Source organism: Vicia villosa, unplaced genomic scaffold (assembly GCF_029867415.1).
Source record: "Vicia villosa cultivar HV-30 ecotype Madison, WI unplaced genomic scaffold, Vvil1.0 ctg.000455F_1_1, whole genome shotgun sequence".
In the NCBI taxonomy this organism is placed as follows: Eukaryota; Viridiplantae; Streptophyta; class Magnoliopsida; order Fabales; family Fabaceae; genus Vicia; species Vicia villosa.
In genome coordinates, this window is record NW_026705217.1 from 713,593 (window position 1) to 731,606 (window position 18,014).

Sequence of the window (18,014 nt, forward strand, 5' to 3'; positions counted from 1 at the left end):
CTTGTGTTCTTATTATTTCCCCTAATTCTCTATTATACTTTGTTATTGGTATCGTTTTTCACAACATATGTCCATCCTCGAAATATATCTTTGCTGATCATAAAAAAATTCAATAAAAAAAATACAGGAAAACTCAGCCTCACCTCTCACAATAAAATATGATCAATTAACTAAATATATCAAAATCAAGTCTACAGATTCAAAATCAATTGTAAGTGCTTCATCCTTAAAATTAAACTTACAATTGTAAGTGCACGTTTCACTCAATATTCTCGCGTCTCAAAGTCCCATCTGCCGTGATTTTGTGAAGCGGTAATAATAACTTCAATTGATACGTTTTTTTAATACCTTAATGAAAACAAACCGACCATAAACATGTGGAAACGCTTTGTTATCTTGGTAGGGTTGTATTTGGTCCATAGGATCTGAGAACCGGACCGGTGAAACTGGTCCATTGGACCGACTAAATGTTATTCGGTCCAGGAATGAATAATTTTTTTATCCGATATCAAAAATGGATATTATATTGGATATTTATTGGATACTTTTGTCGGATATCCAAAATAACGGTCCGGTTTCGGTCCAAAAAATTGATCATCACTATTTCGGTCCGGTCTGAATTTACCCGATACTATTTCGATTCGGCTCTCGGAATAGCAAATACCCAGACCGGACCGGACCGAAAACAGCCCTAATCTTCGGTACGGTGAAAAACTTGAAGCCACACACGCTTTGCTAGGATAAGAATGGAATAGGTGGAAACACGTAAGCAAGAGTCACACACAACAGTCTAGTTTTGATTTCTTGCACTTTTTCTACGTTTCAATCTGAGCCCACCAACGTTGTCCACTTCAAACCTCTTGCACTTTTTCTACTTTTCAATCCCAAATCTCAGTTTCATTTCTTATAAATAAACACACACAATTTCACCTTTTCCAACATAATATCCTTTATCCATTTTCAAAAACAATGACTTTAACACTTCGTTCTTCAGTTTCTTTCGTCATTCAGAAAGAAACCAAATTCCTTAAATCATACGATGATGTCTCTGCAACACTCACCTTTGCAAAAACTAAACCATCTTTTAATCTTAAAGTCAAGAGTTCATTGCAAGTAGCACACACCTTCAAAACTGAAGTAAACATTGATGAGAAATATGAGAAGGTGCATGCTCCATCAATTGTTCATAGTAACCATGATGATTCAAAGAGAGTACCTGTGTTTGTGATGCTTCCACTTGACACGGTAACAATGAACGGAAATTTGAACAAACCAAGAGCGATGAATGCTAGTTTGATGGCTCTGAAGAGTGCTGGAGTTGAGGGGGTTATGGTTGATGTTTGGTGGGGTTTGGTTGAAAAAGATGGACCTTTGAAGTATAATTGGGAAGCTTATGCTGAGCTTGTGCAAATGGTGCAAAAGCTTGGTTTGAAGATTCAAGTTGTTATGTCTTTTCATCAGTGTGGAGGAAATGTTGGAGATTCATGCAGGTATGATATCATATCACAGTGATTGTTATATCTTACTTTAGAAAGATTTGTGATTCAGTGCTATGACTAATATTTTCTCTCTGTCGTAATTTTTCAGTGTGCCTTTACCTCCATGGGTGATGGAAGAGATCAGCAAGAACCCGGATATAGTTTACACAGACCGATCGGGGAGGAGAAATCCCGAGTATATATCATTGGGCTGTGATTCAGTGCCTGTGCTAAGAGGAAGAACTCCCCTCCAAGTCTATGCCGATTACATGAGGAGCTTTCGCGACAGATTCAGTGATTACTTAGGCAGTGTCATCTCGGTACGTTATACTTCAACTAGAGCTGCAAAGTAGTCAATATAGACACTGATATAGGATACATATACCATAGAACTTTAATAAAACTTAGCATGATTAACATGAGAGTTGAATCTGATATCACAAGACCTATAACTTTGCAGGAAGTACAAGTAGGAATGGGTCCATGTGGGGAGCTGAGATATCCATCATATCCAGAAAGCAATGGAACTTGGAAGTTTCCTGGAATTGGAGAATTCCAATGTTATGACAAGGTATGAAAAACAAATCCATTCATTTAATAACCATTGCTCAGATTTTCGAAAAATCTTTTGGCTAAAATTGCTTGTTTGTTATGCAGTATATGAAAGCATCCTTGGCAGCAGCAGCCGAGGCTATCGGAAAGAAGGAATGGGGAAAAGGCGGTCCTCATGATTCCGGCCAGTACAAACAGTTTCCTGAGGATACTGGTTTTTTCAGAAAAGATGGAACATGGAACTCTGAATATGGACAGTTCTTTCTAGGATGGTACTCGGGTAAATTGTTGGAACACGGCGAGAAGATCCTTGTATCAGCCAAAGAAATATTCCAAGCTTCTGGTGTGAAACTGTCTGGTAAAATCGCAGGAATCCATTGGCATTACAGATCAAGGTCGCACGCAGCTGAACTGACTGCTGGATACTATAATACTCGGCATACTGATGGATATCTTCCAATAGCGAAAATGTTTGCAAACCATGACGTTGTCTTCAACTTCACCTGCATGGAAATGAAAGACAGAGAACAGCCTGATCATGCTAACTGCTCACCAGAAGGGTTAGTTCATCAAGTAAAGACGGCGACGAGAAAGGCTAGAATAGAACTTGCTGGGGAAAATGCGTTGGAGAGATACGATGCTGGAGGATACGCTCAAGTTTTGTCTACAAGTATGTCCGATTCTGGCAGTGGATTGGCTGCATTTACCTACTTGAGAATGAATAAAAAGTTGTTCGAAGGTGATAACTGGCGACACCTTGTGGATTTTGTAAGAAACATGTCTGAAGGTGGTCGGAGACAAAGACTTCCAGATTCCGATTCACGCGGAAGTGATATTTATGTCGGGCACATCAAGAAAACTAAAGAGCACAAACAAGAGGTTGAGGCTCTTGTTGTGTGAACACATGTATTAGCGGGTATGTTCAGGCGTCTTGGTTGTTTGTTCATAACCATCATAAGATGTTTTTCATAGGAAAAAGGAAGACAGTATAGAAAAAGAGGGAAAATGAGATAGAATTGTGATGTGTATACATAGAACAGTGGCCAAGGCCATGCCAGAACCTGAGATCATGGAGAAATTATTTTATTTCATGATGTATATATAACTCCATTTATTAATGAGAAAAACTTTATCTGCTGAAGGTAAAGAATCAATATACTGGTATTGGTCTCTATTTTGTATTCATCACTTCTATCCTTGAGCAAAAGCTCACCAATCTGATTTGTTTGGATTTGGATTCTCTAACTTTGTGGCATCTAAGTTACTCTAACTTTCAACTCATACATATCAGTAGATCAATCTTATGCTTCAAGCAAACTGTCATTAGAGAACCATTTTCAACTCTGACCACCGACACAACTACAACCACACCACTGTCATCGACTTACCTTTGCGTGCCTTCACCATCACAGATCCATATGTGATCAGTTTTATCAAAAGCCATAAATAAACCCCTTTTAACAAGCTATTCTCACCATCATATAAGATCTTCACCATCCTTTTCAATTTACAAGCAAGTGTATGCTCTTAAATTCAAACGAACATATACATTTCACAGACCCACTGAATACATGATTATTCTCCAATCTTTTGTATTTTGAAGTTACAACTTACAAAATGACAATTTAGATGAAAACAAAGTCAAGTCATATACTAATCTACGATGCCTAAGCCTTGTACAACACGCGAAAATATATTTTCCACAAGAAATTTAAAGTTCTAAAAACTCTTGACTTTGTCATAATGTGATGACCAAACTTATGATTAAGGTTGGTTGCATTCCATATTTTAGTTGTCAGAGTCTACAGCCAGAACGTATGAAAAATTGGAGTGATCGAGTAAAAACGACAGTGGTAGTCGAGCAAAATGATGGTGTTCAGAGTTGGTGATGGTTGTTTGGACGGTAAACTTGGGCGGCGGTATAACACATGACACCGTTTGAAACTCAAGATTCATATGCTGACACCTTTGAAACTTAAGATCCATATGCTGATTTGCAGAAGTTGAAAGTTAGAGTAACATCGGCACCACAAATTGGAGAATCCCAGTCCAATTTGTTTCTCTATCCCTGTAAGATAAGCACATGTTAAGTTGGTCAGAGAGTGACATCTTCATTTTATTTGAACATTCTTCTTGTGTATCAATCCAATTCCCACCACAACAAAGATAACAATATGCAATAAGAAAATTGTGTCCCTTTTTTTTGCAAAAGCAAAAATAATTTTATTAATGCTAAATACTCAAAGCACAAGCATGCCATGAGAAAGGTTTACAGCAGAAGAACCAATTAATTTGTTGTTTGTAAGTCAAAAGAATGTAATACGAAAACATCACACCTACAAGTACCAATTTGTGAACCTAGTATTATATCTCCACGTATTTTCATTAAGAATTGACAATAAACTTCACACAAAATAATCCAGATCCATACTTTACTCCCGCCCTCATCTTTGTCCAAAATCACCCATGAGTCTTAAGTAAATGCGACAATAAAACACATAATAAATTTCCAATGACTCTGCCACTCTACTACTTGAAACCTTACCAAACAAGTAACAATCGCCTAAGCAAGACTGCATCACCTCCATGACTGGCAGCACAACAGCTCTTCATACCGCAGCATTCCATAACATTTTTCATAGCACCAAATTTTTGCTCCACCTCATTCTATGTTGTGATGACAGGAACACTATTCACATCAGTTTTATAGCATTAACATCCACATATAATAATAAAAAGAATAGCCTTAGCACCCTCCAAAATATCTGCAACTCGGCCAGATATAATTGGTCTCAACATGATGGTCAATTAGTAGAAAAAATCCATTACACACAACAGGAAGCCAAAAGAATTGAGTGAAATTTTCCAATCCCTTAATATACATTGGATACACCCACCCAATCCAAAATACCATTCCATACTTCAACACTTAAATGACATTCGAAAAATAAGTATGATACATCCTCTTCCATCCCACATCCGAAGACACGTTAAACCATATCATGTTAAAAAAACACCTCGTTTTCCCCTATTAACTTCTAATGGTATCCTATTTTGGAAAACTCTCCAAGAAAACACAGATATTTTTAATGGCACTAACTTGAGCAACGCTACCAAGCAATTCCCAGTCATAAGAACTTGACACACACCTCTAATTGTGGCCCATTGTTATACTTTTGCATTACAAACTCCCTCCAATTAAAAATTTCTCTTTTGCTTATTAGGTATGTAAGGAAAAGGATGCTGAGCCACTAGCCCATTGAATCCGTAGCAACTAGCAATAGGCCTTTAGAAGTTTATGAATCTCTGAAAACATCTGCACAATGTAATGAAAAAAAAGCACATAACAAAAAACCTAAATTTTTTCAGTGGACCACTTCTGTAAGCGAAAGTAAGATGAAATAATTTAGATTTGTAAAATTCATAGTATCACGATTCACATAGTGTAACGTGAGCAGAACAAACTTGTCAAATCATAGTTAAATAAACATGTTTACAGAGAGAAATGCCTCCCAAATTTTGGCATATAAGTTGTCAAATTATAAGGAAACAGGAGAATTGCAAGTTCACAAAGTTGAAAAGCAATCTCATCCTCTAAAATCAACACTAGTTACAAAATTGTCAGGGAAAAAGTACACTATGAAATCTGAACACGTTACTATACTATATAGCTCTAAGCGAAACCATTATTAACAAACTAAAACCAATACAAGAAAAGATACATAGTGAGTGAAGCTACTCTGCACGGTGCAATTACTTCATTGATCAAAGAGCTTCAAGAATGGGGAGGAGGAGTTGGGTTACCGCGGCGGAGATCTTCAATTAGGTGAGAGAGCTCTTTGCGAGAGGATTCTCTGCCAAACATGAATCCATACCTAAAAGTAGAATAACGGATTCAATTCGGATTAGGTTTGTCGCAAACTACTACAAACTGAAAATTCAAGAATGAGGAGAGAGAGAGAAATAATTACCAGAAGGAAATGGCGGAGAAGACGCCGGCGGTGGCAACGGTTTGAACCAGGGTGATCCTCTTCTCCATTCACTCTTATTACGGGAGAATTTCCGGTACGAATGATGTTCTCGTCTCATCCAATACCGACGATGACCTAATGTTGGACTTTCAACACTGATAGGCCCAACTTATTTACGGCCCATGTCAAAGATATGAGTTCTTCAAGTTTTGGGATGGTTTTTTTTATAGATTTTGTCTGGACTCCCAAAAAAACTCATATATGACACCATCCAATTTTCTATAATATTCAAATACTCTTGACTGGGTGGCGTAACTCAGCTGACACTTCCTAATTGGATTAATAGAATTGTTGGTCCAAGATTCAACTCTTAGCAATAACATTTTTTTAAGTGTATGTTTTGTTTCTTCTTTATAATTATAACTTAATAATACTTTAATATAAAAATATAAGAGAAATGGGCAATAAACTGAGACGCTACTCTTTTGTGAATTGTAAAATTAATCCTTTTAAAAATTATATGTATAGACCTAAGAGATACAATATTGTTATTCATATGCCTTTGAACTCTTTGTAAAAGATCAATTGCTTCTGGTGCTAAGAAACCAAAAGTGTCAAAGGCAGATGGTATAAAAGCATGTTGGTTGTCGAAACACATTTTTTCATGTTTGACCATTTTACTTGAAGCGGCTTTGAGAGTTGTCTACCCCACAATAAAACCACATGTCCACAGTCCCACCGATGAAGAAACCCCAGTCAAATTCACGCAAGCATGTCCCGTACACTAGAACATATGTTGGCCTAAGTGTCGATCTCCTCTTATACGAGTCAATCAAAAAACTTCACACGTGCATCTTTCTTAACATATACTTCGACCCATCAAAATATATCAATCAGAACATTCCTAACAAGGTTATGTCTATATTTAAAGTCTGGAAGCTTCCTACAATGAATCATGCCTTCCCTAAATGTATTCAAACACGCCTTACGACAAACAGGGCAAACCTCATCAATAGGAAATATAGGAATCATAAGACAGTCTCTAAGGATAGTATTGAACTTCACCAGTGAGATATGTTGGCCTAGCCCATCAATCGGAATAGCAAGGAGAAAGTCTTAAGCATGTGTGGCTTACAAACCACCAAAAATTGCCTTTTGTCTTGTAGTCATGTCAAACTTTACATTCATGTCATTAACAGTTTTAGTAAAAAAGGCACTCGCTAAACACATGTTATGCTTTAGGAGGAACGATGTTCTTTCGAGTAAAACTACTAAGGTCAAAATTTGAAATTGCAACACTAAGACCGTCCAAAGCTTTGTCGAAATATGAGATCATACAATAAACCTCATTGTCTATCAATATATGATCACGTAACACCCAAGATTGGACCCTAGAAGCTAGAAAAGTGTATGAGGCAACCTCTAATGTCGAGTATAAACCCAAACCCATAGCTCTAATGGTAAAGAAGTCATCCTCCATTGAATGTCCCCGGAGAAAGGACCTCCACCAACCACGATGTCTTCAACCGTCCTTCGCAACTCTTTATCAAACCAAATAGTTGCTTCCTCCATATGATTAGGTTGATACATTCTTGTCAATATTTACTTCATCTCAATATTTGGTCAAAAAGTTTACTCTTAAAAAAGCAATAAATTTAAAATTTTGGTAGTACACTTAAAAAATCTGTTAGTTCATATCGGATAGACTTATGAAAAATGAAGTTAACACTATTGGATTTTCGATAAATCCGGTATGTTTTATAATTTTATGGGTTTTTAAAAAATATGTTAGTTCATATCCGATAGGAAAAAAAAGAAGTTAACACTATATGATTTTTTGAAAAAATCCGATAAAAACTTGTAGTTCATGGCCCCATATACACTAATCTCGTTAAAGAGTTCTGGATGAATGCCTCTGTTGTGCCAAATGGTCATGTTGAAGTCATCTATTCCTATATCAATGGCTCTCATTTCTTCATTACTCCATCACTGATTGTTATGACAATCAACTTTCAAGAGACAGGTAGTTATGTTGAACACTATGAAAATAACAATGTCTACTCAGCCCAACTTCAACAAATTTATGCCAAAAGAAATAACCTCTCTGATTCTAATTCTATACTCCATGTTGCAAAAAAATTGTTTCAACTTATAATGGCAAATCTCCTTCCAAGAGAGAAAGACTTAGAAACGCTTACTTGGTATGATAAGCATCTCTTGGTATTCCTCATCTACAACATGAGTGTTAATATTCCTATTACCATTTTCAACTTCTTGAAGGAAAAGATAAATACTTCTCGGGGGAAACGAGTTTTCTCATACCTTATGGAAGACTTCTTTCTACACTTTTCCATAAATGAGGGATAGTTACGGGTAATGTTGAAATTGAGTGGACTGAGAAGTTTGAATTTGTTGAGTAGTTTTCTTTGTTGTGTTGTTTCTTTATTACTACCAATGAAATTTTTCTTTTTTCTATTATTTCCTATTCTTGTTTATTGATACAAAATTTTAAATGCGAAAACGGGGATTCGAAGCGAGGTTCTTATAGCTATATTATCTCGGTTCTCTAGAAAACCAAGATAACATGTTTATTAATTTTTTTATGGATAAATAAAGGCACTAACTTATAGTTGGGCTACCTCGGTTTTGTATAACACCGACGTAACATGTTGTTTATCTTATTAAAAAATAAAACATTACGCTCCAAGGAAATATCCTCTCGGTTTTTAGCATGTGAAAGGTGAAAGTTTCGTCATAAAAAGTATTATTCATTGTAGTAATCCTCAAGGCTGCCTAACTACCATTCAGAATCAATACAATCGAATTCTCCAGATGCTCAATCATCAACATTCTTATTCCCCTGCTGTTAATTCTTCTGACTCCTCCATATTGCATAACATCAACTTTGTCTCTACCTCCTCAGATGTTAAGCCACATGTACATTAGATAATCAATACAATTGTTACTCATCACGTTACTCCTAATTTGCATAACTTTCATTTTTATTCCTTTGTTCCACCCATAACTATGAAACTTCATAACGGCTCTACTATAATGACTAACATTGTTGGCATGGCTCATTTGTCTAATTCAATAATTATTTTTAATGTTTATTATATACCAAAATTCAATGTTAACTTAATATCTACTACTAAATTTATTGACTCCTCTTGCTGCTCACTCACTTTCAATAACAAATCATGTTTGATTTTGCACCAAAAAAAATCCATGAAAGGGATTTGTTTAGCTGATAGATATAATGATTTATATGTCTTCAAAGCTCAGGCCATTTCATCTTTCCCTACTGTCATACCCCGATTTTTGACCCTAAGATCATACATCATTTGCATTTCAATCATCAATCAAGATCACAATCTTGAGGTATCATTTTGTCCTTGAGGGGAACCATCAAGCATTTCTAGCTTTTTATTTGTTTTATACTAACCAAAATCCATAAATATGTATTTTGCCTCTTTTGTTTATATTTTACAGGTAAAAGATCGGGCAAAAATCAAAACAGTGCAAGAAAATGGATTTTTGAAAATTTCACTATGGAAATCGATTTACCCATATAGGAAATCGATTTCCCTGGACGAAATTTGAAAAAAAGAGGGAAGCATGACATCATTTTGGCACCAATCACATTTTCTTTGATCATTTTTGTCATTTTACCAATTTTCCACCTCACCAAAATTAATTCCCTTCATTAAACCCCATTTTCCCATTTTTACCATTTTTACCATTTAAACACCAATTAAACACAAGTTAATTACCGAATGCAAAAAGACCAAATTGCCACTACTCTTGCTCCCATCCTATAAATAGAGGTCTCTACTCTCTCATTTCTCAAGCTTGGAGAGCCAAAAAATTGCTTGCAAATTCATTTCTCACCCTTTCCAAAACCCTCACCCAAAGTTCATTTTCATAGAATTAGTGAGATTCACATTAAATCTTACTAGTTTTGAACTAAACCTCCTACATTTCTCTCTTTTCTTTGTTTGTTCATCTCCAATTTTGAAGGATCTACACACTTTGTGCTTGTTCTTGAAGCTACTCCAACAATTTGGTTCAAGAATTGGTAAATTCCTAAACTCTAAGATGTAGATCTTTGTTGCTTGTGTTCAATGCATATTTGATTCTATATTGGTCCTATTTGATGGTGATTTGATGGAAAATTCGTGCTCCAATGGATATGTGATCATAAGGTGTTTGTATGTTTGTCTAGATCAAGTTTTATGTTCACTAATGCTGTTTTTTTGAAAGCTGCGCGCAAGAAATCGATTTCCCTCTGTAGGAAATCGATTTCCACCTTGTTTTTATGCCAAATTTGAACTCTGCACTCAGGAAATCGATTTCCCACAGAGGTAAATCGATTTCCAGTGAGGCAGAATGCTTTTTTTGCCTTTTTTTATGCTTGTTTTGCTTTCCTTCTTCCTCCACTTCATTAATATCATTGGATCTAGGATGTTGATAGGTTTGAAATGACCAAATCCATAATATTAGAGGAATGATATTAATGATAGTGTGAGTTGATTTTACTTTATGCAATTTTATTCTTCTTCTTCTCTTTTTTCTTTTGATCGATGAAAGTTTTAATACCTTGAGAATTCTTATGGATTCTTGGTAAAGACTAGATCGCTACCTATTTTCTTTTCGTGCGGTATTGCTTTCGGAGAGTGATCTACATATCGCTTCTCTTGCATGCATTAGCACATAAAGTTTTGACCGGCCTCGTTGTAGGGTGATTTCTACATAAATCACTTGGCGATCTGCTTAACATAGCGCAATATTTCGTGTCCCGAATCAAAAAAGATCAAATATGGAAGAGAATTGTATGCGGTTGATTTAAGACTTATGGAGGTTTATCGTGTAGTCGCTATGATTTTATCAAGCTTCTGATAAATTTCCATTGAATTTAAATCCGAGAACATCCCTCACTCACCATCGATCTTTATTACTAACTTTGATAACATACTTGACAAGTTTCAATATGGTTATCTTTAACATCTAATAACTAACTTTAATTTCCGCACTTTATTACATTGCCCTTTATATTTCTCGCTTTATCGCTTTATTTTATCATTTCATCATATTTACATTCCGCTATTTTCTCTTTGTCCATTTGGACGTTTATATTCCGCTATTTTTTCTTTGTCCATTTGGACGCTATGTTTATGTTTCCACTATTTTATTTTTGTCCACTTGGACCATACTTTACTTTTATGCTAAAACACTAATAAACAACAAAAATCTAAAAAATGCTTAAGGTTCTCTCTTGGACTATTGGTTACTATCCCGAGCATTTTGGAGATTCGGACTTATGGACTTAGTACCTCTGGACTCTTATTCCGTTATTACTCTGTTGTTATTCTATCTGTCTGGCATTGGATTGTTGTCTGTTTATGTGTGCAGGTATTTCCTTGAAAGCCCTTGATGGTTAATTCCAAGGCATTGATATAAGGATTTTACCCGAAAATAACCGTTACTCTGCCCGATTTTCGTCAGAATTTTAATGTGCTTAATGCAAAGTGGTGCTAAAGATAATAAGTTCATCTGGATCCCCAAGTGATAATGTTGGTTTGGTATTGATATTCCAAAGGATTGGAAATCTACCTTGACTCTTAATGTCAAGTGTTGGCTTTTTCTTCGGTTAGACCGTTTTTTCCTTAGCTTTTATTTTACGCACTAGGGTAGCCTCTTCGTCTCTTGCCCCATTCTTAGATTTTCAAAATCTTCTCCCTTTTTCAAAAACCTTCTTATGTTTGCAACCTTTTCAAAATCTTTCTTAAAAAATATCTTTTGCCCTTAGTGGCCTTTTTCTTCAAAAAGTTTAGACACGACTAATTGTCGAAACGAGCGGCGATACCCCACGATTTTAAAATTGATTGATATAATGAGGTCTTTTCCGCGTGAGAGAGCTAGTGGCATACTCGTTGATTTCTATCCGAGTTGGAGCCCTTCTTTCATTTGCGATGCAAAGAACTCGTTTGTTCTCATGCTCAAGATCAATGGCTGAGTATTTCTCTCCGACGACGATAAAGTGTTTATTCGTTTTTTAAACGTTTTCTCTTTTAAGCGGAACTACATTAGCTCTGACTTCTCCATTGCACCGAGGAGGTATGTAGGCACAAGGCTTAACGTCTTGCCGAGCTTATTTTAAAAATAAAACAAACTCTTTTTTAGCACACACACACAACACAACTTTTCAAAAAGGTTCCTGTGGAGTACCACAGATATGAGGGGTGCTTAAAACCTTCCCCTTGTATAAATAATACCCGTACCTAAGATCTCTTTTCGTTTTAAAAACAAACTTTGGATTTTTTCGTTCTTTTCCCTTTTCCTTTGGAAACAATAAAGCGCGGTGGCGACTTTCACTGAAATATTGAGTCGAGTCAATCCTATGGCTTAGATCTCATATTTTCCCCGCTACAGAAAAAATGGCGACTTCATTGGGGATCCAGTTTTAAGTTTGTTAAGCCTATTTTTGTTTATCTGTGTGTTTTATTTGTATATATTATTGTGTGTTTTGTTTGTTTATTTTCTTTTTCTTTTTTGGTGCTCGATGGTTCCTCTGTGATGAGATAAAGTTCTAACCCGGACTTTTGTGAGTAACTTGATATAGGAGGTGGTAAGACCAATAGTTGCATGTCAGGAGCAATCCATAACATGAGCATCATATGGTGGAACCCCAATCAGTGTAGGCCTCATGGAAGGTAGTAGATGTTGTTACAAACTATCGTAAGAACGCTATCACTTTCAATAGTGAGTGTCCGTAGAAGTTGAATGGCCTAGAACCCTTTTAACCCATCTAAGCCTTTTTAGGATGTAGCGCATAAACAAGTTCGAGTACCAATTTGAGCTTGTTGCCATGCGATACTACGCTCAGACGAGGTCTTTTTAGGCATATTATTGGCGCCCATGAGCAATTGTGCGTGCCGGTAGTATCCGATAGAAGATTGAAAACTATGGGAACCTTTGTAGAACCCGTTCGGCAGGTACAAAATTCCCTAGTACATACCTTTGTGGGTGGTTCTTAACTTTGACTCCATGCTCGTGACGTCGAACCTTTGAACCCTGTTTATGCGACCATGTGATCTTGATTGTGATTGATGCATAAACCATACATCCATGCATTCATTTGATTTCCAAGGAACTCATAGGTCTTTCTTTGTAAACATCATAAGTTTCATCAAACTCAATGGATCTTGGGTGTTGATGGGGTGAAAACTCTAATCCACCAAAATGGATGATTGATCTTGATGATAACTTAATCAAAGCTTTGATCCAATATAAGATTTACCTCCTTCATGTTTTGATGTTTTCAAATTAATAACTTGAATTCCTTGAAAATCAAATAAATAAAAAACAAAAAACAGCAATTGCATCATTTGCATACATACATCCAGGTTGTCCAGAAAACTTATCCTTGTCTGTCTCCATCTTCAGAGTTTGTCTGTCTACCGTCAAGCTGATTCCTCCACACAAGTACGGAACTAGAGCCAACGTCAGATTGAGAATGGAATACCAAAAGCAACACAATGCAGAGGTCAGGATGGAAATTGATGAGTTGAAGTCAGGCATGACCAAGCTAACTGAAATGCTGCAAGTTTTGATTGCTAGAGGAGAACCGCCTCAGAAGACCGTCATTATTGAAGTCTCAAGTGCTGATGTTGACCCTCAACCTACTCAACAACCACCTTCTACATGGCCTAAGTTTGGTTTGCCACTTGGTTACACTCCTCCCTATGAGAAGACTCCTGCTATTGGTCAGTCTTCACAACTTGTGATTGGTCAAGCCTCAAATCCAGTGTTTCATGCTCCTGTCTTCACTGAATCTCAACCTATTATGCACAATGTTGCTCAGCCTACTTATGTGAATCCTCTGTTTGAATATCAAGCTACCCGTTCCCAGAATGGAAGTCAAGGAGATGCTGGAGATATTGAAGATGTCAAAGAGCAGTATCATACTTTAGAAAAGCGCCTGAGAGCCATGGAAGGAAATGATTACTTTGGGGTTGCTACTGAGAATATGTGTTTGGTTTCCGACTTAGTCATGCCTACAAAATTCAAGACTCCTGAGTTTGAGAAATATAAAGGGAACACTTGCCCAAGAAGCCATTTGACCATGTACTATCGCAAGATGGCTGCTTATACCCAAAATGACAAATTGCTTATCCATTGCTTTCAGGATAGTTTGAGTGGAGCTTCACTGAAATGGTATATGGGGCTTGAGAAGAGTCACATTCATTGCTTCCAAGATCTGACTGATGCTTTCATGAAACAATATAAATATAATTTGGACATGGCACCTGATCGCCAACAACTGCAAAACATGTCTCAAAAAGAGAAAGAATCTTTCAAGGAGTACGCTCAAAGCTGGAGAGAGCTAGCTTCTCAAATGGAGCCACCTTTAGCTGAAAAGGAATTGACTGGCATGTTTATGGACACTCTCTCACCCTTCTTTTGGGAGAAAATTATTGGTAGTGTATCTTCGAACTTCACAGACTTGGTAACCATTGGTCAGAGACTTGAAGAAGGAATCAAGAATGGGAAAGTCACTCATGTTGCTGAATCTTCTAGTGGATCGAAGAAACCTTATGGAAACTTCCACAAGAAGAAGGAGAATGAGACTAATGCTGTGTCAGATGACAGAAGGGGATCTCGTCGTAGACCTCAGAATGATGATCAACCTTATGTAGCTGTTGTTGCTCTTGTGCAAGTTCAAAATGCTAATCAGAATCGCGATAGGACTCACTTTGATCCTATTCCTATGTCTTACACTGAATTGTATCATGCATTGGTTCATAAAGGGTTGATCACTACAAGAGCTATGCCTCCTCCTCGAAACCCTCCCTGAAAAGGATTCCGACCTGATCTTCATTGTGAATTCCATCAGGGTGGTGCTGGCCATGATTTAGAAGGTTGTTATGCTTTGAAGACTAGAGTTCAAGAGTTGGTTAGATCAAAGATGCTATCTTTCAGGGATATGGGTCCTAATGTTGTCACTAATCCTTTGCCAGATCAGAGTGGCTGAAGACAAGTCAAAGCCCGATTTTCCTAAAGCCAAGTGTTTCAGACGAGATAGCTCATCTTTGTTGCTGATTAGTCACTAGGCCTTGTTTCTGTACTGTTCGTATTTCCTTTATTGTGCTGTTTACTTTTAGACTTTGTTTGTTTCTGAATGGTGATTTTAATGAAATGAGCATTGCATATTTTGAATTCATTCACATCCACTATGTTTATGCTTATGCTTTCTTTTACAAAACTTTTTCTTCCATTTGCTTTCTCTATCAAATCTGTGTTTTATGCAAGGATTGGAGGGAGGATGATGACAACAAAATACCCAAGTTGTTGAAATGTATGCTTTCAAATAAAACTTTGTTGATGATGTACAAGCATTGTTTCAATTCCCAAACACTAGAGAAATAAGGAAGTTAATCCCTCGTCAACCCCTTTGAGCCTTCGAAGTAGGAGTTTCTTTCTGTACGAAAAAACCCGCATTTTAAACCTGGGGCAGGGTAGTTCTCAATTAATTTGGTTGTGCATTCTATTTCAAGAGAATCATTCAGTACACCTTTCAACAAAGGTTTCAATCACAAGCTATCCTCCGCATACATCAAAGAAATGTTGGAGATGCCAATCAAAAGCCAATGATGGTTCATCAATCATTAAGCAAGGCAGTCACTATCTTTCAAAAAATATGTATCAAAAAGATATATACAAAGAAAAGCCTGCTAAGTCAAAAATCAAAAAGATGACTTAGGTAGAAATAAGGCATCCTGCTGACTGTAAGTTCAAAAATAAACAGTTCAGGCAAAAGTTAGGGAAATCAAAATAAAGAATAAAAAAAAAGGAAGTCAAAAAAATTCCTCAAGCAACAAAATGTTGTGACAACAAAAAGGAAGAAGTGACTGCAATCTCAAAAATTCTCTTTGCTTGTGAACTATCATCATTATCAAAGGTGCAATTCCAGAAGTCTCTTGGAACTTGAATGCATAAGTTGAATTAACTGAGTTTTAGGACTGGAGATCATCACGAAGATGGGGTGGGTACAATCAAATTTTGAGCCTTATATCCTTTGTTTCTAAAACCGTAAACCTGACCACGTTACAACCTTTAAAAGACCTAATTGAAGCAAGGTTTGTTTGAAAGCATACTACAACAAGTTTGCGTAAGCTGACTCCCATGAGATTTGCCAATCATTTGCTTTGATACCATATCTTTGCTTTATCTTTCACTTTGAACGTCTTAACCTTTATGTTTTGACCAGTGATTTCATTTGCTTTACATCAATAACATTTATTCCAATAATGACTTTGATTTCAAAAATATTCTTTGAGCATTGCATTAAAATTACCATTCTTGAATGAACATTTTATTTGCAAGTAAGCACTCATCTTTCAGGAAGTTCAAACAGTCGAGAAACTTGATCAGTGATCCTATCAGAGGCCAGTTACTTCAAGATCCTGTTGTTCAGATGTTCAGTGAAGATTTGTTGATCAGAATATCATTTCAAGACTTATACTGGGGCAAGCCATCCCAACATGAATTTCAAGAACTGAAGCCATGATCAGTTCATCCCGAGTATAGTTCAGCTGAAGCCATGATCAGTTAACTTGCAACAATTAATGAATCAGGGGCAATCTTCTTCAGCAATCCCCAAACACAGTTTATTAGTCCTTCCCAAAAGGATCATCATTTTGATACAGTTACCAGTGTAATAGAAGTGTATTCAAGCATTTTCTTCCCAAGCAGAATTGGCTGAGTTCTCGTGTTGAGAAATCAGAGTTCCAATCTTGCCTCACAATAGAGCCTCCATCTGTTGTCACCAATTATCGCATTGCATTAAGCATTCATCATGCATAAAAAATTTTAACATCATGCATAGAAACAAATTCATACTCATTTACATTCTTCCGAGGTCTTGTTGCTATCAACATCTCCACCTTGAGATCTAAGTCCAACATACTTGGCACCTATCCAAAACCGATACTTGTTTGTCTTCTCCATCTAGTTCTATTCCTAGATGTCCCTTTCTACTTTCAGCGCCATTCCTGAAAGATGTTTCTCACTTTATCTGGTGCCATTTCTGGATATCGTGATTCCTTTATTCAGTGCCATTCCTGGATATCATTTTCTCACTTCATTCAATGCTATTTTCGGATGTTGTGATCTTCACTTTATTCACTGCTATTCTTGAATATCGTGATCCTTTTATCTGGTGCCATTCCTGGATATCATTTTCTCACTTCATTCAATGTTATTCTCGAATGTTGTGATCTTCACCTTATTCACTGCTATTCTTGAATATCGTGATCCTTTTATCTGGTGCTATTCCTGGATATCATTTTCTCACTTCATTCAATGCTATTCTCGGATGTTGTGATCTTCACTTTATTCACTGCTATTCTTGAATATCGTGATCCTTTTATCTGGTGTCATTCCTGGATATCATTTTCTCACTTCATTCAATGCTATTCTCGGATGTCGTGATCTTCACTTTATTCACTGCTATTCTCGAATATCGTGATCCTCTCTATCCAATGCCATTCCTGGATGTCCTTTCCAAATTCAGTCATGCTTTACTCTTGAAAGCTTCTGTTGACTGTCTCTTTCTCCTGTGAAGTCCAAGTTTTATTCCTGGATGACACATACCTTTTCCCCAGTGGAGTCCTTTCTTATCTCCCTAGTGGTGTTATATTTCTCTCTATTCCATAATCATACTTGATGCATCCATTAGCATCACATTATACCTTAGGTTCAAAAATTGTGTGTTTTATATTTAAGTCTCTTTAATCACGTCGAGCTGAGGATTTTAACCCTCACATCTCCAGATAGAAGAAACTTAAATAGGGGCATCTGTCATACCCCAATTTTTGACCCTAAGATCATACATCATTTACATTTCAATCATCAATCAAAATCACAATCTTGAGGTATCATTTTGTCCTTGAGGGGAACCATCAAGCATTTCTAGCTTTTTATTTGTTTTATACTAACCAAATTCCAAAAA

General features: G+C 36.6%; 2 protein-coding genes across 3 annotated transcripts; one reads left to right on the forward strand and one right to left on the reverse strand.

Moving 5' to 3' along the window:
- Positions 1–910: 910 nt before the first annotated feature.
- LOC131628437 (beta-amylase 3, chloroplastic-like) lies at positions 911–3,221 on the forward strand. The gene is made up of 4 exons (XM_058899273.1): positions 911–1,490; positions 1,588–1,798; positions 1,939–2,049; positions 2,136–3,221. The coding sequence occupies exons 1-4, from the start codon at positions 970–972 to the stop codon at positions 2,928–2,930; spliced, it is 1,638 nt and encodes a 545-aa protein (XP_058755256.1). The 5' UTR covers positions 911–969; the 3' UTR covers positions 2,931–3,221.
- A 341-nt stretch (positions 3,222–3,562) lies between these two features.
- On the reverse strand, positions 3,563–6,205 carry LOC131628438 (uncharacterized). 2 transcript variants are annotated; one of them, XR_009291800.1, is made up of 4 exons: positions 6,002–6,205; positions 5,835–5,905; positions 4,576–5,346; positions 3,563–4,098 (listed from the first exon to the last, which is right to left on the reverse strand). XR_009291800.1 is itself a non-coding variant. In XM_058899274.1 (3 exons), exons 1-3 carry the CDS (start codon positions 6,067–6,069, stop codon positions 3,983–3,985), a joined length of 255 nt encoding a protein of 84 aa, XP_058755257.1. In that variant the 5' UTR covers positions 6,070–6,197; the 3' UTR covers positions 3,563–3,982. The 2 variants fall into 2 exon arrangements, 1 of the variants encoding a protein (XP_058755257.1); XM_058899274.1 differs by lacking the exon at positions 4,576–5,346 and having other exon boundaries at positions 6,002–6,197.
- Between the last annotated feature and the right edge of the window lie 11,809 nt (positions 6,206–18,014).